The 26,061-nt window shown below is 37.0% G+C and overlaps 1 protein-coding gene across 1 annotated transcript; it reads left to right on the forward strand.

Annotated features, from left to right (window-relative positions):
• The first annotated feature begins 13,881 nt into the window (after nucleotides 1-13,881).
• LOC109166996 (probable leucine-rich repeat receptor-like protein kinase At1g68400) lies at nucleotides 13,882-23,685 on the forward strand. Its single transcript, XM_019315894.1, has 3 exons — nucleotides 13,882-14,982; nucleotides 17,495-17,890; nucleotides 22,841-23,685. Exons 1-3 carry the CDS (start codon nucleotides 14,151-14,153, stop codon nucleotides 23,503-23,505), a joined length of 1,893 nt encoding a protein of 630 aa, XP_019171439.1. The 5' UTR covers nucleotides 13,882-14,150; the 3' UTR covers nucleotides 23,506-23,685.
• Nucleotides 23,686-26,061: the final 2,376 nt, after the last annotated feature.

A 26,061-nucleotide genomic window follows, 5' to 3' on the forward strand; every position in this document is an offset into this window, starting at 1 on the left:
GAGTCAAAATCAAATGTTAAACTCGTCTTGGCTATGTCTAAGTTAATAAAATCTTTTGAAAAATAATTGTTTTTAAAAGACAAGCCAAATGACTGAGTATAGGTTTTGGCGTCATCAAAAAGGGGGAAAATTGATAGGAATATTTTTGTAAGTTTTGATGAGCCAAATGTACTTTAGATCCCCTTAGTTTTTAGGCCTTTTAGTACAAGCATCATAAATCAGAATATCGAGTCAAAAGGAATCTACCATAGGAAGAACAAAATTCATTTTAAAAATTAATTTTGGTCCTACGAGTATTCATCCGAGAAAGAAGCATAAAGGAATGGCGTTGCAAAGAATGATTGGATGAGCTTAACAGCGAAATGGTAGAAGTCCTTACTTAAAACGATCACACCCGAGATCGATTCCCCCCCAAAGACTTATTTTTACAAGTCAAATTTTCGGACAAGCACAATGTGCAAAAGAGCACAATGTCCAAAAGAGCACGATGTTCACCAAGGAGCACAATGTATTAAAAAGAGCACAATGCTACCAAAGGAGCACGATGTGTGCTAAGAAGCACAATGTATCAAAAGGAGCACAATGTTCTACAGGTTCACAATGTGAACAAGCACGATGTGTCCAAAAGAGCACAATGTGACCAAATCAGAAAAGCACAATGCTCAAGTCAAGGAGTACGATGTTCAAGTCAAAGGAGCACAGTGTGGCAAAGAAGCAAGATGATCAGAAATTGAATCAATTCGAAGGAATTTATTCCAAGTCTACCCACATGCCACAAGAATCCAAAATTTCCAGAAAAACATTTGATCAGAACGGAAAAATTTTTATGAAGACATGAATATAAAAACTTATCCTAGAAATAAATTCTATCAGATGAATTTATTTCAAAGATACGTTGGATATTCAATATGACAACAAAATAATATTTTAAGAAACAACTAGAAAATCAAGTTGTGATAAAATATCATTTGTCAAGCAAGTTGACAATCAAATCAAAATTGAAGACCTACTATTGTCAACAATATCAGGCTATGAAGATTCAAATTTCAAAAATCAAATTATCCCACTCCAACGGATATATTTGATTGCCTATAAAAAGCCATGAAGACTTGAAGACAAAAAAAGAGTGTGGAGCAGAGGTGAACAAGATAGACATGAGATAGAAGTGCAATACACACGAAAATTCAAAAAGTGCAAGTGCTCAAATATTCTTAGAGACTTAGTCTGAATAGTCTCAAATCTAGTTGGAGAGAGATACAATTACCTTTGTATTTGTAATTGTAGAAAGAGTATAGCTGTGTGCAAAATACTATAGTGAGTGTAGCTGTGTGCAAAACACTCGTAGTTGCTAAGTGTAGCTGTGTGCAAGACACTTAGTTGGCGTTGAGTATAGCTGTGTGCGAAATACTTGGAGTTGAGTGTAGCTGTGTGCGAGACACTCGGAGTTGGGTGTAGCTGTGTGCAAGACATCCGGAAGAAGTGCTTGTGTAGCGCTTATTCACTATTGTAACTGTGTGTGGAAAAATAGTGAATTTCTCCTAGACGCGAAAGGAGAAAAGTGGACTAGGAAGATTACGCCACTTCCGAACCACTATAAATTGCCTCTCTCATTTACATACCGCACTTACATAATTTGCTCTATCTATCTATCTTATCCGACTAACCCGTTTACTATTCACATTCAATCTTAATCTTTCGGGTTTAGTGTGTTTTTACGTATGCATGTGACTCAAACTTCTCAAGCTTAAATATTGAATTATTCTAAGCAAGCTTGACGTGTTGCATGTAACATTCATTACACGGTCGACGTGTTACAATATTTATTTATAATCTTGAATATTTTTATTATATATTGAGTGCACCATCTCCTTTATATATTCAAGATACCTCTGTCACTTTACTACATGCGTATTTAATTCACTAATTGGGCATAACTCTTTACATACTACCTATTCCGCTGTGCAGTTTAAACTTACTCTATTTACTTGATATTTAGAGTTGAAGTTACCCAAGAGTTATTTATTTTGAAAAAGCTTGAAAGTCTATTCACCCCCCCTCTAGACTTTCACCACCCTATCAGGACCAACACACACGTAAGTTTATTTATACGTCTCCCCTTTCCCAATGTGCCATTATGTGCTACAATGTGTTGTGTGATGCATAATTCCCCAATTTGGTTGCGATCAAATTGGGTGTTCCTGAGCTGTGGTTCAAAAGTTGGCTGCGGTCAAATTGGTTGTTTATGAGCTGCGGTTCATTTTCCTGGCTACGGTTAGTGATTCACTTCTTGGGCTACAACCCACGGGCCTCGTGTGCGGATGGTCCACCAACTGGACGCGCCAACGGTGTGTAGGGCCACCAGCCTGAGGAAGGCGATCCTCGGAGACTACGACCCTACACACCGCTGGCCCTTCACTCGGTGGATCGTAGCCGACCATAGCCCACCGACTGAGTCCCCCAGCGGTGTGTCGGGCTTGATTCGCCACGATCCACCGATTGTGCTCGTCAACAGTGTGTAGGGTCGTAGTCCCCAAAAGAGGATCGCAGTCCACCGACTGAGCGCGTCAGCGGTGTGTAAGGCTGTGATCCGTCGTCGAGCTATCGACGGTCTGTACGGTTGGTTGTGATCAACCCCTTCATGCTGCGGTATGAGGTAGGGTGCTGCGGGGCCATGTTAGTGCTATATGCACTAACCCTCATGTTCGGAGCATGTGATTGGTCCCGTGGCGCCACCAAGGTGTGCTTGTGTGATTTGAATGATGATTGAATGATGATGTGGATGATTTGAATGTAAACTGTGACCTTAGATACATGTTCTTTATGATGTTGTCTCTATATAACTGTTTATCATGGTTGAATGTGCTTTCCCTACTTGCCGAGTCTATCGCTGATTTTAAAGCTAGAGTCCCCTAAGTATATCTCTTCCTGCTTCAAAATGGTTTTCGTATATCTCTATATATATATATATATATATATATATATATATATATATTGTATTTCAACGCGTTGGAGTGGGTTACCAGCATCATTCGCTGAACAGATATATTTAGCTTTCAAGCACAGATGAGTAGACACCGGAGCGCGCTAGAGATCCGGAGCGTAGATTAGTTAGTTTCCCTTTCGGCCTGCATGCCATGATTATGTATTGACAATGCTTTGAGGTTATTTAGTTAGTTTAGCCTGTGCATCTGAGTTTTCCAGCTCAGATGTGGCATAGCACCCCGCACTCTTATGTTGATTTTGGGATTTAATGAGAATTCACCTTTATTATATAAGCTTTAAAAGTTTCAAAATTTCGGGGTGTTACAGTTGGTATCAGAGCCTAAGTTTGACCCTAGGATAAGACTCTTAAGACCAGATTTTAGGACATTAGGCTTAAACTCTAGGAGTTCAGGAACATAAGATTTAGGACTCATAGGACGCGCGGTGAGATTGTGAGACCTCTAAACTAATCCACACCTAATTTAAAGAACTCCCCTTCACTTATCACATCAAGGTAAGGGTACAACACTCTAACTCGACATTTACTGTAAACATTGGCTCTATAGATCAGAATTATGGCACCAAACAGAAGACAATCAAGGACTCCGGAACCCGCCACACACGACCCCCTGACTCAAACCCTATAGCAACTAACCCAGGTCGCCCAAACACTGAGCAACGTAGCTCTCCGCAACAACCGACCACCACCACCTCCACCAAACACAAACTCAGAAGTCGCCCGACAAGTCTCAAATCATCGACCACCCACTTTCTCGGTAGAAGAAGATCCTGCCATCCTTGAGGAATGGATCCGGACCTTCGACAAAATCCTGGGGTTGGTAGAATGCCCAGAATAGCGTCGTGTAGAGATAGCCTCATTCTACTTCGGACACGAGGCGGACCTCTGGTGGATCCACGAGGGACCCACTTACAGACAAGAACCAGGATTCAACTGGGAAAACCTAAAAACACGGCTACGAGAAAGATTCTACCCAGCACACATAAGGGAATCCATGCACGAAGAGTTCCTCCATCTAAAGCAAGGAACAACTACTGTCATGGAATATCATAAACGGTTCCTCGAACTAGCACGCTTCGCACCAAAATTGGTCCCCACAGAGGCAACCAAGATAGAACGATTTATATCGGGCCTCAACTTCGAAGCTCGAAAAGCACTAGTGATAAGCGGACCCCGGACCATCAACGAGGCTTACTCCAGTGCCGCCAACCTTTACCGAATCCAACTACTACAACGAGGGGTTCAGGAGCAGATTCGAAAAAGGAACACAGGAGGTGGGGCACCTCCTATGAAAAGACTAAGGAACGACGCTAACACCAGGCCAAGCAATCCAGCCAGCCAAAGGCCACCCCATGGAAACAACGAAACCAGTACAAGGGGCTTCTCATGCCCAAGGTGCAACAAGGACCACAGAGGCAAGGACTGCATGGGAAATCCCTTGCGATGCTTCAACTGTGGAAAGGAAGGACACAAGTCCTTCCACTGCCCTCATCCCTCAAACTCACGCCCTACAGCCATGGGCCAACGCTGAGACACGAACAATCAAGGAAATTACGGTGCCCCCGGAAAAGTATTCGTCATAAGCCGCACCCAAGCCGAACTCGAAAACGAGGGCATCCTCGACGAAGAAAACACAACCCCAGGAGATGAAAATCCCACTAACCAAACGGAAGAAAACCAAGAAGACGAGTTCTGTTTAGGATAGACTAATGAACCCCTTGTAACCACCCTCATAGTAAAGTTACTTGTTTAGTTTAGCTACTTCGGAATTATTATAAATAAAATCCCAATAATTCAGCATAAAAAGAGGGACTAGACTACCCCAGGAACTCACGCGCCACCAAAGTCTAACAAAGAAGACCGGTCAAACCTTCTACCACTAGAAGACAAAATAAGGAAAAAGACAAAGGAAACCCAAAACGGGGCACAACAAGGGAAGCTAATGTTACTAATGGGAATTGAACTCTAAACCTTCCACTTATAAAACCAAACCTTTAACCACTAAACCATGAGTGTTTCTTGAAACCATAAGGGGACACTCTCTTCTTAAACCCCTCCAAATACCTAAAACCCACAAAACCCCCAAATCAAAAACCCTTCTTCCTCCTCACACTCTCTCTCACCCACACCCTCTCTCCCTCTCTCTCCCTTTCGCCTCCCCGCCGACCAACACCACCAACAGCCTTACCACCAGCCACCGCAACCAACCAAGTCGCCCAGGCGAGCCACGCCATACACCGCCGTCTCCACCGCCCGAAGGTCACCTACGACAGGCTCGCTGCCACCACCGCCCGGAGACCACCCGGCGCACACCCACTGCCGCCACAAGCTCGCACCAGCCAAGCCCCCACGCCACCACCCACACCGCCAAGACAGCCGACCCGCGCCGTTGACCCCGAGACAGAAAGTCGCGCCACCGCCCCTCGTCGCCGGAGTTCGCCGAAGTTTCACCGGAGTCCCGCCGGAGCCTCACCAGAGAAAACGTCACCCAAAGGAATCTCGAAATGCCGAAAAAGCCCGTTGGTATCCGAACCCCGGAATGGAACAACGCCGATTACACGGTAATTGGAGGTAAAACCCTCGAACCCGACCAATTATCTCCGGAGTTGGTCGATATGCTTAAGTTTCAAGGACTCTTGGATACGTATCTCACCATTAAAGGGGACACATACCCGAATTGGTGAAAGAGTTCTATCACCACTTAGTGGCCGCCAAACGGGGTGATAAAGTGGAAATCACCGCTAAAGTCCGGGGCAAGGAGATAGTACTCTCCGAGGGCCGCTTGGCCAAACTCCTAAAACTCACCACCACAGGTGTGTGGTGTGTCGGATTACGACCGAAAGGGATGGATTGGTACCCAAGGCACGGGGTATATGGACTACCTCGGGTACCTACTAGGAAAGGAAGAAGGCTTCACCTCGGCCACCCGGCCAAACAGGAAATGGCTAACTGCCGAACAAAAGATACTAGTCATGAATGTGACCGATAGCTTGTTGCCCACGAACAACAAAAGCAAGGATGTGGGAAGTTTGGAGTGTACTTTTGCCTACTTCCTAAAACACAAGATCAAGATCAACCTACCGGCCCTCATGTTCAAGCACATGGAGCTTTGCAAGACTAGCAACCGGCTTAGTCTACCGTACGGGATGATCCTCAGTTGGATCATGGAGAAAAAGCGAGTGGACCTGAGCCACACAGAAATCAAACCCGTAAGCGGCATGGTTTTCAATGCACAGAACCTCCGTCGCAATGACATCTACTACACCGAAAGGGGACAATACATCACCCTCGAGGAGATTTGCCTTAAACCCGAGGAGGAGCGAAGAGAATTGGTTGATCAACTGGATATCTCCAACAAGAAACTTAAACGGGCAATGCAAGAATGTGGGGGACTGGAGGGAAATAAGGAGCAGGAAGAGGATAACGAGCCTAATCCACCGGCACCCGCACGAGCAAGAGGAAACCCAAGGGGCCAAAGTGAAGAATCTGTCAACGAGCGCATCCTCGCACAGCTCACCCGGAAAAACCAAATCATGGACGAAGGGTTCTCGTCCCTAATCCACGCGACACGCGCTTTGGACCAAAGGGTGGCAGCAATCGAGACCGTATTGGGCACTCGCGGGGCATCCAGCTCGGGAGCAGGGAACCAAGGTAGACCCAAACTTTCCAAATCACCACTTCACCAGATATCCAATCTACCCCAGCAAAGACAACACGTGGGGGGCACGTTCCTAATCAGGAGGCCAAAATATGTGACGTCCAGGGGTGAAAGAATGGATCCACGCACCGGCTTCGGCGACGAAGCCTCTTGTAAGGGGGGGAGAGTGTACACCCCATGTTACGACCCCTAAAATCAAATTAATTAATTAATTACTCACCCTAAAAAGGGAATTAAAATTCATTAATTAACTAAAAGGGGGTCCACCATAGTCCATGGACCCTTATCCCTAAAACCAACCCCTTAGTCCTATAAGGAATGGAAGTGGCAAGCCCATACCATTTAGACCCTAATTAGGACTCTTAGGTATATAAATAGCGATTTTTTGTGGAGTTAATACCCAATTTAGTTTCTCGACTATTAAGATTTTACCACTTTAGTCATCGACTTTCAAAATTACTCAATTTCATCCACAATTATGAATTTTTTTTATACCTAAAATAGTTATTTGTTCAAATCAAAATAGTCCTGATTATGACCATTTTGATTAACGATTGCATACTTGAGGATGAAATTGAGCAAGCTGAAAAGTCAAGGACCAATTAAAGTGGTGAAAATTCTAATAGTCAAGAGACCAAATAGAATATTAACTCTCTCTTTTTTTATTTTTTTATTTTTTTATTTTTTTATTTTATTTAAAGACTAAAGCATTATCGACAATTGAGACCAAAACTAAAATTATCAATAATTTATAAAAATTGAGTTAACAACCATAAAAAATCTTGATTGAATTGAATACTTCATGACTTTTAAAGACTTCCTAAAAGTTAAATTGAATACCTCTAAACTTTTAAAGTTTATAAAATTTTTAAAGATTTATGAAAGTGAGGATTGAATACACGCCTTAAAGTTAATTAAATTAATGTTGAAACTTAGCTTCATATATAGTCCAAAACGTTGTTGCAACATGCTATCTGTCTCCTCCCCATACCCCATCACAAGTTCCCAACCAACCACCTAGAAAAGTCCATCTTGTTTCTTATTCCTAATATATTCTTCTCGCAATTAACTATTGGCTCAACAATGAATCAGGTCAATACTAATTAGATTAAGCTAATTATAAGCATTTTAAGCTGTACATTTATATCACAATTTCATATGTTTTGAAACTAATATAAAAATAAGGGAAAATGGCACTTTTTCCCCCTAAGTTATATATTTATAGCACTTTTTCCCCCTCAATTATTTATGTAAGTACATTAGCCCTCTCAATTATTTTAAAAGTGGTGATTTTTCCCCCTAATATATTAAATTGGCATTTCTACCCTTAAAGTAAACATTTTATTTATTTTACTTCTCCAACAAATTATTGCGTATATGTAGCGATTACCACGGTTCGGTACGAACTGAACCAGACACTATAGCAATCGAATTAAAAGTTTTCGGTTATGATTCAGATCTAGAACTCAATATTTGGATTTCAATTTATTAAATTTAAGAATAAAAAAACTGGATCATGAACCGTGAACCGGCGGTTCCGGATCCGATTCGCGATTTTGAACCGTCTTTATTTTAAAATTTTATTTTTTATTTTAAAATAGTCTAAATTCAACAATGAATATATTTTATTTTTTCAGTTCGGAACATGAACCGACCATTCCAGTTCGCTATTTTAATAAACTCTAAATATCGCGTTTTGATTATAAATTGTAATTGGGATATTTTGGTTTGGTTGCTAAAGTATCTGTTTGGTTTGAACCAAATTATAGTAATAATTTGTTGGAGAAGAAAAATAAATGAAATATTTTTTTTAAATATTTATTTTAAGGGTAAATATGTCCATTTAACATTTCAGGGGGAAAAAGAGCCACTTAAATAATTCAGGAGGAAAAAGTGCTATAAGTATATAACTCAGGGGGAAAAGGTGTCATTTTCCATAAAAATAATTAAGTTTATATCTAGATATCTGGGATCAATAGGATGGTAGCTTCTGTCTTGTTACAATGTACCATGTAGTTTTTTATTTGGTAGGATCCATAACCCCAATCAAGGGCACTGAAGGAGGTAAATCGTGAGTCGGTCAATCAATTATCAATTTTTATTTCTGTTAGTTGGTACATTTTGTGTACAAAGAGTTTTGATTATTTCAGATTAATATTTTTTGCTAGAGTAAAATTTCAATTCCAAGATGATCCTTGAACTATTGAGTTAAGCCCCACGAAGCTGTACATTTTTTTTTATTTATTTATTTTTTGAATTAAGCCCCACGAAGCTGTACGTTATTTTTTTTTTTGTCCCTACAAATGATCAAAGCCACAAACTAGGCAAATTATATCGTGCACCGCAATGCATAATCGATAATGCACCGCGCATCAAAACACCGTCGTTTTGTTTAATAAAAAAAAAAGTCATCTGTTTCCCGCCATTCCGCACCCTTCCACAAAAAGTGACTCTGTTATTCAGTTTTATTTCGTATACACTGCAGTTTCAGTTCAACACAACTACAGTTTCATTTCGATATAACTACAGTTTCATTCGATATTTAAAGACTCAAATATGTGAAAATGTTATTTTATTTTATTTTATATACACTATAGTTTTATTAAAACACAACTACATGATCATTTTGATATAATTACAGCTTCATTGTACAATATACACTCAAATATGTGAAATGTTATTCAGTTTCATTTCACCACAACTACAATATCATTTTGATATAACTGCAGTTTCATTTGATAATATAAAAATAATACGTGAAGCAGTGTCGGTTTAGATATACTGTAGTGTCAGTTGATAATTAAGATACAAAAAAATGCGCGCTCCGTTAAAACTAACGGCGCGCCGTTTCTTTACTTAAAGAAACGGCGCCGTTCCACGGTCCACGATATAACGACCCCGGGCGCCCAATTTTCTAGATTATCTGGACCTTGTTTTGAGCGTCTGAATTGTGTGACATTTATCATAAACCAAACACTAATGCTTTTGATAAAACATTTATTTTTCAAAGAGTTTGAAGATTTTGATATCTAATAAATTTACTATTAATCACACATACGTAGGAGTGTTCAATCGATTAACTGAACTGTTTTAATCGAACCGTTTTAATTGAAGTTTTTAAACTTTTAACCGTTAACCGAACTAAAGTTTGTGTTACCGAATTAACCAAACTAAATTTTTTTTTGATTAATCGGTCGATTAACTGAACTTTTTTAACCTAAAATTTAAAATCTTAAAAATAACACCTAAAGTAATAAATCCAATTAAAATAATACATGTCATAATAAAGTCATAACAAAATATACAAAAAACAATACGCAACAACTATAAAAATTTTACATTACATATTACATTTAAATATTTAATACATTATATATATATATATATATATATATATATATATATATATATATATATATATACACTGAAAAGTTTGGTTAACCGACACTTTCGAACCGAATTAACCGAATTAACCGTTAACCGAACTTTGAAAAAACCTTTAACCATTAACCTAACCGAAAAAATTCGGTTAAAAAAAGATTAATCGAATTTTGCCAGTTCGGTTGATTAATAGAAAATTATCGAATGTGCAATGCATATAACTATTGTTAGTTACACCATAAATGTTAAACACACAATTCAACACTTTCATAATTCGTGCTAATAATTAGTCTGTAATCTTGACATAAAAAAAAAAAAAAAAAAAAAAAAAAAAAAAAAAAAAAAAAAAAGTCATCTCACTTGTCTCAAATTAAAGGTTTTTATTTCTAGCTTGTATGCATCTTGATATAACTCAAAATAAGTTGATAACATTATTTTATTTACAGTCTCAAGATGTTTAGTCTTCAAAGTAGAAGCAACGACTGCTTGAGGTGTGCTAGTTGTCCATAGCTGCCAGTAGACCGCCCTTTTTTGTTTGAGTACTACTTACTCTGTTACAATGTAGTATCTGTTTATAGTTACTTTCTCAACCTATTAAAGCACATAGATTTAACCTAATAGACCGCTTTTATTAAGAAGTAAACTTTTAACCTAACTTGTGATTACCAATCAACTACCGCCCTGGCCAACTAAGGTGGGGTTGCCCCAAATATAATTGATAGTATATATTACACTTAATTAAGATGTGTTTGTTCTCAAACAATTACTACATCTGTCCATTTTGTGTCTGGTCCGATTAACGATACTTGAGTGAAGTTATTTTTAGTTCAAATTTTCATAATGTTAAATTTAGTATTGTATATAAAATTTATATATTTAGAAATTACATTATTGAAAGTAGTATTAAATACAAAAAATCAAATTTGAAACAAATGGAGGGGGACCCGGTAGGCATAGAAATTTTGAAAATAATAAATGTGCCGATAAAATCATTATTGGGCCTAATTTCGAAATTGATCATTGAGTCAATTTAATTAATTGGACCGTGATAATTGAATTAATTGAATTAGCCCAAATAATTTTAATTTAAATTTGAGTTATTGAATTAATTAATTAATTAATTAATAAAATGTCCAATTAGATTTGACTTAGTTTTATTATATTTGAATTTAATAATTATAATTAAATTCAAATGTAGTGATAGAATCTTGAACCTGTACATATGATTATGGCAATGTTCATTTTAGATAAACTACTCTTAGTATTTATCCTACATAATTATTTATTTATTGGATAAATATTAGTGGAGATTGTTATGGGGCGGATTTGAGGTTACATTTTCTTCACTGTAAATAGAGCCATCCTTTTATTCTTTGAATCATACTTGAAGAGTTGAAGACACACTTGAAGATATTTGAAGACAATGAAGGTACTTTGACGCTCTGCAGAGTTGACATTTATTTTGAAGTTGACATCTCTAGTTGTACTCACATTTTAAATTATACAAACTGTGTTATATATATGCAATTTTGATTTTGATTTTTTATTTTTTTTGTGTGTGTTTATAGACCCAATATCATATTAACTCTCTTAGAGCTCAGAATTCCCAAGTGGTCCTTGTCAAGTCCTTGAAGGGTCCTTGGCTTAGATCTCACCCAGTCAATCCAGAGGTTATTCTAGTTCGCTGTCATGCTTGCTAAGACCGTAGTGACTTGTCTCACATGTTTAAACATTGTGAGTGTATAAATGATACACATTTTAACACATTTTTATTGACCAATTATTTGATAAAATATATTAGTTTTTAGGTGCAATTTTTTCTTGTTTTAGACAACCATCCATTCTACAATAGAGTCAACTCTGTTCTTCCAAAAGGTTGAACCCCAACCCTAAAGGCCCCCACACCCCGACCCAACAGAGCATACGGGATAGACAGTGTAGCTAGTATGCGGGATTATGCGTTTCTTTCTAACATTAATTGGTTAGAGATTAAAGTCTATAGGAACTTGTTCAAGATTGGTTGTCTCATCTTATTTTGAGGAGTTTCTTGCAACAAATTACCCGATTTCAGAGTCTTATTTTTATATATAATAAAGCAGATTTTGCAAGTATGAATGCATTAATTGTGTGGGTAGATGTATTTATACATATTTTTTTGAAGTTATTATGTGTATTTATAATTATAGTTCTATCTCTATATATATTAAAGCATAATGAAGTATGGAAAAAAGTTTATTGTGTTCAAATTTATTGGTAAAGTTTTATATTTAATATAATTTGTGTATATATTCATTTAAACCTCAATTATAATTAATTTGACTCCACATATATAAAGAGGAGAAATTTGATATAAAATAAATATGGTTCTTACATAAATAATCTTTTTCAAATGAATAAGTTTTTTGTGGAGATTTTCGACAAATATCGTATGTTATTTTATTTACAAGGTTTATTTATATACCTTGTTATATAATTAAAGTAGTTATTTCAAATTCAAATTTCTTTAAAAAAAATTCAAATTCAAATAATAATACAAGTAACAATAAACTTTAATATCAACATAATAATAGCATAATTAAACTTTTAAAAATATTAAATATTACATTGTATAGTTATACTTACATTTTTAATCAAACTAATTCTGAACTCAAGAACTCAAGTACGTTTTTCTGTTTCCACAACCCTTACTTTCTTTGCTAATTCAGAAAATATCAAAAATTTAATTTATAAATTTGTTAAATTAATAATAGTTCGTGAATTGCACGAGGCAATTACTAGTTTCCTCTATATAACGTGGCGTGATTATCTGTGCCAGACAACAATTCAACACGCCATTTTGTTCTACAATTACGAATATGTTTAATGTCTTTAATTAATTTGCTTTATCTATTTGTTTCAACGTGGCTATCAAGTGGTGAAATTTGAAAGGGCTTTATTCCATAGAGGTGTGGAGTCTCTCATTGGTTTAGAAAAGTGATACCGTTTGGAACGTTGATTCTCAGGATTCTACCAACTTAGGAGATGATGAAGATTGAGTTTGGTGTGAATAATTAGATCATAGTGTGTATGTGAAATCAATTCAATTGTTTGTAATCTCTGTGATCATATAGTGGAGTTGAATTTCACTTTTAAGTGACCCTGTAAACATAAGAGAGTTTTACCGAACTCCGTAACACGTGTTCTTGGTTCCTTTATTTATCTGCTTTTAATTCTTTATTTCAAATTATGTTCGTCGGTGGGTCTGACACAGGTCATAACCTAGATGATTAATTTGTTTAAAATTGCGTAGGACCCACTAAGTTTTTTGCATTCTATATTCAAAATTGTATCAAGAATGACTGGAAAGGTGCGTGGAAACAAGATCAATAGAATTTGATCATTATAACCAAATCCAAAATCTTGATAAATAGAGCCAATCATTAATTCCCAACCATGTGGTGAATGGAATTAGATACATAAATCATAAATCATTTAATAAAAGAATGGAAAAGACGTTGACTGTGTCACTTAGGTTATATAGGAATTCCCAAGACCAAGAGTTAAGAATAACAAGATTTTCATTACCTCAAAAAGAATAACAGCTTAGAATAACAAAATAGATTAGATTTGTCAAGAAGTGCAAAATAGTATGTATATGACCCACATTTTGTATCTTGATGAAAAGACTCGCGAATTTACAAAAGTGATATCACAAAAACTCAAATTTTAAAATAATTATAAAATATTAAAAAAATAAGCAAAGAGTTGATTTTAGGAATGAATAGTAAAGTAAAATGGAAACAGGGGAGAGGGAGTACATTGATTAAACAAACAAATTAAAATTATAATGTTGGGTGTAGCCGCTTTCACGTCCCCGTCCACGTCTCGGAAATCGGAATCTCTACCACCTCGCCTAGCTAGCCTTGTGCCTTGCCTACTACGTCAAAGCTGTCTTAAATAATTCCATCTAAATTATTCAACAAATTAAACGCTATATCATCATATGAATGCCAAGAATTCCAGAATCAAATCCATATCAATCATCATCAAGATTTCCCCACCCCAGGCCAGCCTGCAATTCTCAGATGAGATGTAATTACTTAGTTCACGAAAAATTGTTGAACACCAGTGATGGCAAAGAGCAGTGGTGGGGTATTTGGCGTTGTTTTCATGGTTGTGATGGTTATGGCAGCGTCAGAGATTTACCCAGAAGAAAGAAACGCTCTGTTGCAACTCAGGGATGGCCTCCAATCCAATGCCAATTTGCATTCCAAATGGACAGGCCCGCCATGCGAGGGGAACACCAGCAACTGGCCTGGAATTGCCTGCTCCGATTGGCACGTTACCCGCCTCCTTCTCCAAGGAATTAACCTCACAGGTTCCCTTCCCGTCTCTTTCCTGCAAAACTTAACTCTCTTGACTAAGCTCGACCTCACCAACAACTCTATATTCGGCCCTCTCCCCTATCTCTCGCCGCTATCCCGCCTCGAATTCCTGTTCCTCTCGCAAAACCAGTTTTCGGGTTCTATCCCGTTGGGATATATTCATATCCCAAATCTCAAACACTTGGGGCTTGACCGCAATGGTCTTCAGGGTTCGATCCCGCCTTTCGATCAGCCAAGTTTGATTGGTTTCAACGTATCGGGAAACCGCCTGGAAGGGAAGATCCCGGAAACCGCTGCCCTGCAGAGGTTTTCGGAGAGTTCGTATGGTGATAATCCGGGTCTGTGTGGAAAGCCTCTGGACACACCTTGCCGGATTCCTCCGCCGTCGCCGCTACCTTCTCCGCCGCCTACAATCCCAATGAAGAAGAAGAAGAAGAAGAAAGGTCTTGAGGTGTGGAGTATTGCTTTGATAGCAGGTGCTGGTGGTGCTCTACTCACTCTCTCCATCATGCTTATTGTCCTCTGCTGCTGCTATAGAAGGGCCCTCAGCAAAAAAGAAGCGGAAAGTGAACAAAAAGGTATGTATGCTCCCATATATTTGGGAGAGTTTACTCTGGGGCAAATTATACTTGGCATTATATTGTTGACTTTAGTAGTTCAGAAGAGTTAATTATCAAAATGGTCCATTATGTATAGCAAAATTATCGATTTGGTTCATGATTATTTTTTTTTTTATTAATCCGTTAATTCGGGATCAAATTAGTAATTTTGCTATAGTCAAAAGATCATTTTGGTCCTCACATTCACATACATCATTTTTTTTGAAAAGTTAATTACTAAAATGGTCCATTGCCTATAGCAAAATTATCAATTTGGTCTGTTCACGGCATAACAAACGGAAGACCAAATTGGTTAAGATTTTTTAAGTTGAGGGACTTAATTGGTCCAAAAAAATAGTCAATGGCCAAATTGGTAATTTCGCTATAATTAAGAGACCATTTCAGTAATTAACTCGATTCAAAATGATATTTAGATTATATGTTTGTAGTTAACATATTATGTGTATGCCAAGTACCTTGTACTAAGATAGCACCTTTGCGGTGGTGGGGTATTGACTCTTTGAGCGGCAGTCATTTGACAAAGTATAAAGGAAGACACTAATATATTAATTGCATATACATATTTTTGGACTAAGATCTACAATTTAAAGTGGATATTAGTCCATGATGTAACAATTGTTGCTCTAGTGGTAGAGGTGACAGTTTCAACCCCTTGTGGGGTATCTACCCAAATTTGTCTAGCATGGATCATTTTTATTTTTGGTGATAATAGATGGCGAGTCTACTAAAGTAAAGATTATATATATAAATTCTGTTAAAAACTTCACTTGTCTCACCATGTAATTATTTTATATACACTACATACTTACCAATACTATATGGTCTAATGATATCCGGGTTGGACTTTCATTTAGAAGGTTGTGAGTTCGAGCCTTAATAGAGGTGTTATTGGCTCTTTGTATTTCAGTAGGTTGAGAAAGTATATAAATATATACAACATTATAATAGAATCAGTAACATTAAAAAAAACATACTTATTTATTTATTTATATATATAACTAATAAATTAATAGTAAAATAAATATTAGTTAGTAGTTATTTATAGAAGTCATAGAAACTATAACTAAATTAAATATTACTTTTTAATTCTATATAGATAAGTCAATTTTTAATATATTTTTTATTATTTTATGTATTAATATGAGTAGTAAATTTTATTATGAATAAATAATTTAAATATTATTACCTTTTGTTGAAATATTTTAATAAAATAAATAGTGGCGATACCCATATAGTGGATACCGGGTGAGTTTTAAAATTTTTTCACATAGAAATGAAGATAGATGGAGGCAAGTATGGAGCCAGAAATTCGGTTGAGGGGGCGAAGAAATAAGGACGGATTTAGAAAATTTTTTTCATTAAAAGAGAAACATTAAAACAAAAGAGATAATTTAAAAAAATAAATAAATAAATTAGAAATATAATTGTAAATATTGTTAGATATGTGCGAAAAATAAAATATATCGAAACTTTATAAAAATATTCTTAACAAAATATGAAACATAATTAATTTGATAAAATAATTTGAATAGAAAACACATTATAAATTACATATCTCATTATTAATATAAAAGAATATTATGTGTCTGTGTTATTAAATATTAAAAAAGCTATTAAAAAGGTGACTGTATTTGAAGCCATAGGAAAGGAGTAAAAAAACTTTAAAACTATGTTGATGCCAAGGATTCAAACTCTTGACTTTTACTATTACAAAATATGTGTTCTACCAACTAATCTAACTAATTTCTTGTTAACATTTAATAGTTTTTTTATATTAATACTAAGTCATGTAATATATATATATATATATATATATATATATATATATATATATACAAAGATTATATATGGAGTGAGGGTGGGTTGAGGGGGCAGCTACCCCACCCCCTTTGGCTCCGTCCTTGGATGGAGGAAGTATAAGAATGGATCCAGCCAGTGGTAACCCTACTAGTGGAATGCCCTAATTTAATCACAATTTCATTATTTTTTACATTGCATTAATTTAGTGATTCTTCTCTCATTGAATCCTCAACTCCTAGGCTCCCTAGACTTCAATTCAATAGAGTATTTAGGAGGGAGTAAGTGTTAGTGTGCACAAGAGGTCTATTAAAAGTACAAAATGTACATTTTTAATATACTAAAAGTATATTATTTGTGGACGGAATGTACATTATACAAAATAATATACTTTTAGTATTCAAAAAATATACTTTCTATGAATATAATGTACATTTCTAATATACTAAAAATACATTATTTGTGTACTGAATGTACATTATTTGAAAGTATGGTCTACACAATTGTGTGGACCATGGTTCACACATTATGATTGCTACTTTGGAGTTTGGACATAATCTCATAGTGTTATTGCTGAAGTTCAAACTTTAATTTCTTATCTCAAATACTGTCAATTGAACGGGTAGATTAAATCCGTGTGGGCATTAATTTAGTGATTCTTAATTATACACAGAGAGGGTTCCAACGGAGCATACTGAAAGGAGGAGTCCCTGGTCTCGTGGCCCAGAGGACCCAGAGAAAAGAGTGGAGCTGGAGTTCTTCAACAAGGAGGGCATAACAGTTGGTTTTGATCTTGACGATTTATTGAGAGCTTCCGCAGAAGTTCTGGGGAAGGGGAAGCTCAGCACGACGTACAAAGCGACGCTGGAAGGTGGGAGCGTTGTGGCGGTGAAGAGGCTCAGCCAAATCAACTCTGCGAGTAAGAAGGAGTTCATCCAGCAGATGCAGTTGCTGGGGAATTTGAAGCATGAAAACCTTGCGGAGATCGTCTCGTTTTACTATTCTAGAGATGAAAAGCTGATTATATATGAATACATCCCCCATGGAAGCTTGCACCACCTCTTGCACGGTACGCTCACTTCTTTATTCAACATTTTCTTTAATAAAAACTGCATTTTTAGCTCCTCAATTATTTTACTTTTAAAGAATTAAATTCTGTAAATTGTTTTGAATAAACTTAGTCCTTTAATTATGCATAATATATCACATTTAGTCCCTGATATTATTAACAAAATTTTTAAGTATATAATATCAGGGACTAAATAATGTGGCACATTATGTACAATTGAAGGACTAAGTTTGTTCAATTCAAATCAATTGTAAGGGATAAAATTTTTAAAAGTAAAATAATTGAAAGGCCAAAAACGCTATTTTTCATTTTCTTTAAACTTGTTAACCATGCGTCCATGCCTATATAGAAAAGTGCAGTTTGGGTCTCTGAATTGTAAGGCATATGTAATTCTTGTCTAATTAATATAGGGTTTCAATAGTACATACTACCCCTAATTAGTCATTAAGGCGACGTATTTAGAACAATCTCATAGTTAAAGATTTTGTTGGTTTTTGCAATGACACTAGGAAAGTGGGTAGAATGAAGAAGGAAGTGGAAGAAAAAAGAACAAAAAAAAAAAAAAATGAAACACAAAAATCTAACAAAAAAAAAGAACAAAAAATAAAAAATATATTAAACATTAAGCACCCTGCTGGGCGCGGATGTGCGCCAAACACGCACCCAGGTGACAACTTTTCTCCATTTTGTCAGCAGTGGGTCCCACAAAGAACTTGAACTTGCGAGTAAAAGCTCAAGAAAAAACCACCCCACATAGATGCTAAAAGTTAAAAAGAAAATATCCTCTCTAAAAACGCAAATTATGCTGTGCAACCGAATGCACCTTGCAAGGTGCATCCGGTTGCAAAACGGTGCCGTTTTGGTTAAAAAAACGCGCGTCCCACTTAAAGAAGAAATCAGGTTCGATTCCCGGCAATAGCATTTTTATATATTCAGAAATTCATAACTATATAACCACAATTTCATAATTATATATCCACAATTTCATAACTATATATCCACAGTGAATGAATGAAGTAAAAATCCACAATGAATGAATGAATGAAGTAAAAATCCACAATGAATGAACTAAATATCCACAATATATGATTGAACTAAATATCCACAATGAATGAACTAAATATCCACAATTTCATAACTATATATCCACAATTTCATAACTATATATCCACAGTGAATGAATGAAGTAAAAATCCACAATGAATGAATGAATGGAGTAAAAATCCACAATGAATGAACTAAATATCCACAATATATGATTGAACTAAATATCCACAATGAATGAACTAAATATCCATAAATTCATAACTATATAACCACAATTTCATAACTATATATCCACAATTTCATAATTATATATCCACAATAATGCTATTGCTGAGAGTCAAACCTGATTTTTTTTTTAAAGTGGGACGCGCGTTTTTAATCAAAACGACGTCGTTTTGAACCGTATGCACCATGCGCATGGTACATCCGGTTGCACAACATAACTATTGCTCTAAAAAACCACCCCACATCAGTAAAAAAAAAAACTCATCTTTAAGTTTTTTTTTTTCCTTGCAAAAGACCACCAAAAATCCATTGATGTAGTTAGTCTTATGGCCCGTTTGGTTCACGGAATAGGCCGGGAATGGCATAGTATCCCCAGTAATAGGCCTATTCTTTTGTTTGGTAACCATTTCTATTACCAAGAATAGTATTACTATTCCTGGTAATAGCCTATTACCTCAAATAAGGTAATAGCTATTATTAGGGCTCTCTGATATTAGCCTATTACTGAACGCTCAGGAATAGATTTTAGAATCTATTTTCTTTTTTACCCCTTTCTTTAACCTAATTTTTTTATCCTATATATAAATTTATCCTATTTCACCATCGTCGTCGCCACCACCAACATCAACACTGCCACCACCACCACCACTGCCACCACCACCATCACCACCACCACCACCGCCCCCACCACTGCCACCGCCACCACCACCACTACCACCCCAGCACCACCACCACCACTACCATCGCCACCGCTACCACCACTGCCACTACCACCACCACCGCCACCACCACCATCACCACCACCACCACCGCCCCCACCACTGCCACCGCCACCACCACCACTACCACCACCACTACCACCACCACCACCGCCACCGCCACCATCACCACTACCGCCACCACCATCGCCACCGCCACCATCACCACCACCGCCACCACCATCGCCACCGCCACCACCACCACCACCACCATCACCACCATCACATATTTTTATAAGGGTATTTATGTCTTTTAAAACATATTTCATTTCTATTCCTTAAATCAACCAAACACTGTAATATAATTCCTAAAGTCTATTCCTTCCGCGAACCAAACAATAGAATACAATTCCTATTCTATTCCTTGCCTATTCCATTCCTTATGGAATAGCATTCCTATTACCTCAAAATTCATTCCGTGAACCAAACGTGCTGTAAATGGAAAGATCGATATGTGTTTAGCCTTGTTATCATGGATATCATTATTTTAGATGGAAAATCTAAAGTTGTTTCTAACATGAGTAATTGAGGGTAAATTAGTATCTTTTGAATACTATCACTACTTCTTTCAATTATTAACTATTTTAATTCTCACATTACGATTTGAATATCCTAAGGGGTCGTTTGGTTCACGGAATGTCAGATTACCTTAAGGAATGTTAGATTGCTGGGAATGTTAGATTACTGGGAATGTTAGATTCCTGTGTTTGGTTAAAATTGGGGTATGTAATATAATCATGTTTGGTTTAGGGTTATCTTTTATTCACACACTATAATATCCTTAACATATTTTCATATATTTTAATAAATTTAAAAATTAAAATAAATAAATAAGATAACGGTATCATATATAATTACATGATTTTAAAATATGAACTAAAATATTGAACTTGAAAAACAAAATTATTTTATATGCTAACCTAACATAATAAAAATAAACAAATATATAATTACAAAAATAATTATATATACATGTGTGTGTGTAATAAACTAACATAACCAAGGTTATCTTACATAACCTTAGAAATTGAAGGGAATCACATTCCATTCAAAATCCTATGTGGAGGGAATGTGACATTCCTGAGGAATGTTAGATTCCCTGAGATAATGTGAACCAAACATAGGTATGTGAGCTTTGGAATGTCACATTCCCTTGGTTATGTTATATAACCTGAACCAAACGCCCCCTAAATGCAAAAAAAAAAAAAAAAAATGCTCTCTTTTTCATCCAAAATCTACTGAATCATTCACGAAGATTATCTCCAATGTTTAATAAGAACTTTTTTGGTGTTATTTAAGTTTTTGTCGAAGTATAAGTCAAGCTGAAAATATAATTTTGCCCCAAAAAACTTCCTCCCATAAAAATAAGAACAAAACTATGTTGCCCAACTGGTTATAGATGTGAAATTTGTCATAAGAGATCAAGGATTGAGTCTCACCAGGGACAATATGGGCTCTCAAAATGAGGGGGTCTCCTTGTGCCCAGTGAGCAAAAATCTAGCCTCTGTTGATAAGTTGAGTCACCAAGATTTACCCCTCCACAAACTGTCGGGTCAGGTGTATGAGGATGCCTGGGTTGGGCAATTCCACCTTTTGTCACAAGAACAAAAATATCCTGCCCACACGAGCTTAGCTCATTGGATTAGTAGGCAGTATTTGGGAGAAGAGACCAATGTTCGAAACCGGGCAGCGAGAATGTGGGGATTATACAAAAAGTGGGCACATCCATAGCAACCATCAGTAACATCAATCTTGGACCTAAAATGTTGAAATAGTACAAATATTAATTCTTAACATGTCTCCACAAGATGGAGGAAACATTAGTTACATAAATCTTGGACTTATAATGTTGAAATAGTACAAATATTAATTCTTAACATGTCCTCACACGATGGAGGAACCATTAGTTACATCAATCTTGGACCTAAAATGTTGAAATAGTATAAATATTAATTCGTAACATGTTCTCATGAAGGAACCATAAGTTACATCAATCTTGGACCTAAAGAGGTAACTAATTAAATGTAGAGACATGACGAACAGAGGCGGCCCAGCGGACCGGGGCCATTGGTCCGACCGGTCTGGAGACCGTGAACCAATCGGCCACCCGGCTATCGTGATTACCACCCCCAACATCCAGTCACCCACTTTCTTGTGGCATCGCGAAGTTGAGGACGCAAGAAAGTAGTGACCAGAAGTCCGTCCAACCAGCCCCTCGGCACCAAGGGGCAATTGCTCAGTGAGGCAGTCTAACCAGCCCCTCGGCACCAAGGGGCAATTGCTCAGTGAGGCAGTCTACCGCGGGGGTAGACTGGCTATATCCTTGCCAGAGCACCCCATCACACCCTTCTATGCTATCAATAGATTAGACCAGTTACATATCCTGTGTCTTCCCTCGGCGTTTGACTGGTGCGCTTTTCAACCAGCTACCATGTCTTCCCTCGGCGTTTGACTGGCGCGCTTTTCGACTAGCTGCCCTACTCTTCCACATCATCACTAAATTAAAGTATTTTACTAATTCAACTACAATTTCATTTAACAATATACACTCAATGTGCGCAACCTGGTATTCAGTTTCATTTTATACACACTGTAATTTTATTACAACATCATAAAAAAAAAAAACCGGGCGCGTAGCAGAATGTAACGACTGCCGTTTTCTTTTTAGTAAAAGAAATGAAGCCGTTTTGGCCGGTCCATGGCCCACACAATTTTATGGACCATAGTCTAGTGTATAGATTGCTAGACTAAATCACTAATATCACTACAAATATTAAATCTTAACTTGTACTATTGTTACTCTATATTAATTATGAAAGAAAATTACACATACATGCTGCTATAACTAACACAAAGATTAAAACTGCAATTTTCCTTAACTATATATAACAACTTACTTTTGGTTGCTTTATGGATACAGATAACAGAGGAATTGGGAGAGTTCCAATAAATTGGGAAGTAAGATTATCCATTGTAAAGGACATAGCCAAGGGACTCGCTTATCTGCACCACTCCTTACCGTCCCACAAGGCGCCCCACGGCAACATCGCCTCCTCCAACGTATTAATCCAACATAGAGACGGCAGCCATCGCCAAGCTTACCAACCCAAGCTCGCAGATTACGGCCTACTGCCCCTTCTCCCATCTCGGGAATCCTCGGCAAGACTAGCCGTGGCAAGATCGCCGGAGTTCTGTCAAGGCAAGAAGCTGAGCGGCAAGGCGGATGTGTACTGCTTCGGCATTGTTCTTCTGGAGGTGATCACGGGGAAGAGCCCCGGCGCCCTGGCCTCACCGGGAAACGCCGCCGGCGATGGTGATTTGACGGATTGGGTTAAGGCGGTTGTGAACAATGATTGGTCTACCGATATTCTTGACTTGGAAATACTTGCGGACAAGGAAGGGTACGATGAGATGTTGAAGCTAACGGACTTGGCTTTGCAGTGCACCGATACGCAGCCGGAGAGAAGACCGACAATGGGTCAAGTGTTGCGGAGAATAGAAGTGATTGAGGGTGAGGGTGAAGGCGAAGGTGAAAGGAAACAGTTTGTGGACACCCATGCACATGAATCTCCCCATCATTCTTAATTAAGCATTTAAGCTAGCTCAAGTATATTATATTCTTGGTATCGTAGTACAATTAGTTCATCATAGTGTAGGATACAGATTTAAGATTTAGTAGGAGTTAGTATTGGATATAAATAATCTAACTATACAACTTGACCTCGTATAAGCGGAAGCGGTAGCGTGTTGATTGTGTTGCCTCTTAAATGATAGACGGTTAGCCATATTTTGCCTCATATTAGACTCAGAACCACAAATGCTGTATAAGTATCTACTGAGCAGTATGAGTACCATAACTGAATGTGCTTGATACGGTTAATTCTCGCGTGTATTGATATGTATTATATATATATATATATATATATATATATATATATATATATATATATATATAGAATCAAGGGTAGGAATGCTAGAATCATATCATAGCTCAAATACTCTTTTATTCTTTGTATAATTTAGAGAGAAGTAGGGAGGTTTCTAAGCTCTAGAGAGAGAGTGGAGGAGAGGGGAAGAAAGGAACCCCTAACATGGAGAGTCAAGGCCCCTTTTATAGGCCCAAGCGTGGGCTGGTTGGAAAATTGACTCGTGGACTGGGTCCTGAACTGTTTGACCCCAACCCGACTATAAAATGAGAACACGGACGTACAGGGGAGTCGAAACCGGGATATATATCCTATCAAGTAGCCCCCCATTCCGAGCCCTGACGATGAGTTAACGACGAAGGGTTCGGGTTGGAAAATTGATTATATGGTCTGTGACTTACGCCGGTTGCCTCGTTAAAAACCTTAAACTAATAAAAAATCCAGTGGGAACAAATTTTAGCTAAGGAAAAAAGAGCACAACTTTATTAGGCGAAGTTTGGTGGACTATAAGGGGTTGTTTGAGTTCTGCCGTTCTAGGGATAAGATTTGCAACACGATTCGAGAGGTTGAAATCTACCGGTCTGGCGATCGGGATGCTAGCTATGATCGGGAGATCGGGTTAACCGCGATCTAGAGATCTACTTTACCTATTTAGCGACCGGATTTGCGGCACGACTCGAGAGACCGGGTTTCTACCAATCTAGCGATCGGATTGCTAGCTGCAATCGAGAGGTTGAACCAATTTGCGATTTAGGGATCTAATTTTTACCAATCAACGAATTGGATTTACTCACGATCTAGGGATCAAATTTTCTACGATCTAAGAGATCAAACTGCACAGATCCAGGGGTCGGGTTGTACCAATCAGGAGATTGTACTTATGATCTAAGGATCAAATTCTAGCATGCTTTAGGAGATTAAACTATACCGATCGAAGAATCGGGTTACGCCAATCGGGAGGTTGGATTTACTCATGATCTAAGGATCGAAACTGACCAATCAAGTGACTGGGTTTGCAGGGAGACCTACTAATCACTTCTTACAATCAAGAGATTGGTTTTATTCACGGTCCGGGTGTAACACCCCACTTTTCTTAAACTTATTTACAGTTCTAAAACCAAAATCAAGATAAACTAAGCAGCGGATAAACAAACTTAAATAACAAACTAGTGGGAATGTCACCGCCACAACCACCTCTCCACGATGATTGCACATGCTAAGGATAAAACTAAGTCATTAAGTCGAACTAACATTGAAATTACTTAATTAAAATCTGTAAGATATATTAAATATAATATATTTAATATAATATATATATTAAATATAATATAATATATATCTATAAGATATATTAAATATAATATATTTAATATAATATATATATTAAATATAATATAATATAAGATATATATATTTAGAGAAAGAAAGAGAGGAATGCATGAATAATTTGATTGATGATTTTGGAAGTGTGGATACACAGCCTATTTATACTAAAAAGAAGAATAATAAACATAGCTACAATTTAGGACTAATGGTGCATGTATTGCTAATCCATGATCCACGTAGTAATGCTGCATGACCCACGTTCACATTCACACACCTCACATTTCATTTTAATATTGACTTGGTTTAATTAATAATAATATTATTACTAATATTATTATAACATTGCCTCCTTTAAACCAAGTTGGATATATTGGTCATCCCAATTTCCTTCTTCAATTTAAGAAATGTCTCCGTCTTCAACGGCTTCGTAAAGATATCTGCAACTTGACATTCACTTGAACAATACTCAATGTTGATTTGCTTTTCAGCAACCAACTCTCTAATTTTGTGATACTTGATATCAATGTGTTTGCTACGACCATGAAAGACTGGATTTTTGAACAACGAAATTGCTGACTTGTTGTCACAAAAAATAGTCGTAGGTGCTTCCTGCTCGTGTTGTAAGAACTCCAAAATTCTCCTCAGCCAAACTGCTTGAGTAGCACAGTTTGCTGCTGCAATATATTCTGCTTCTGCGGTTGAAAGTGCTACAATCTGCTGCTTCTTTGAAGACCAAGAAAATATGGCTGAACCAAGATAGAAGGCATATCCTGATGTGCTTTTTCTGGTCTCAACATCTCCAGCCCAATCACTGTCTGTATACCCAACAAGTTTCACAGCTTCATTTGTAGAGTAAAAAATTCCATCATTACTCGTACCTTTGACATAT

This window comes from Ipomoea nil, unplaced genomic scaffold, assembly GCF_001879475.1.
Source record: "Ipomoea nil cultivar Tokyo-kokei standard unplaced genomic scaffold, Asagao_1.1 scaffold3142, whole genome shotgun sequence".
Taxonomy (NCBI): Eukaryota; Viridiplantae; Streptophyta; class Magnoliopsida; order Solanales; family Convolvulaceae; genus Ipomoea; species Ipomoea nil.

Bases quoted from the DNA above. Each gene is read 5' to 3' on its own strand.
- LOC109166996 (XM_019315894.1), top strand. From the start codon at position 14,151: ATGGCAAAGAGCAGTGGTGGGGTATTTGGCGTTGTTTTCATGGTTGTG. The intron at 14,983-17,494 runs GTATGTATGCTC...AATTATACACAG, and splicing joins AGCGGAAAGTGAACAAAAAG to AGAGGGTTCCAACGGAGCAT. The intron at 17,891-22,840 runs GTACGCTCACTT...TTATGGATACAG, and splicing joins CTTGCACCACCTCTTGCACG to ATAACAGAGGAATTGGGAGA.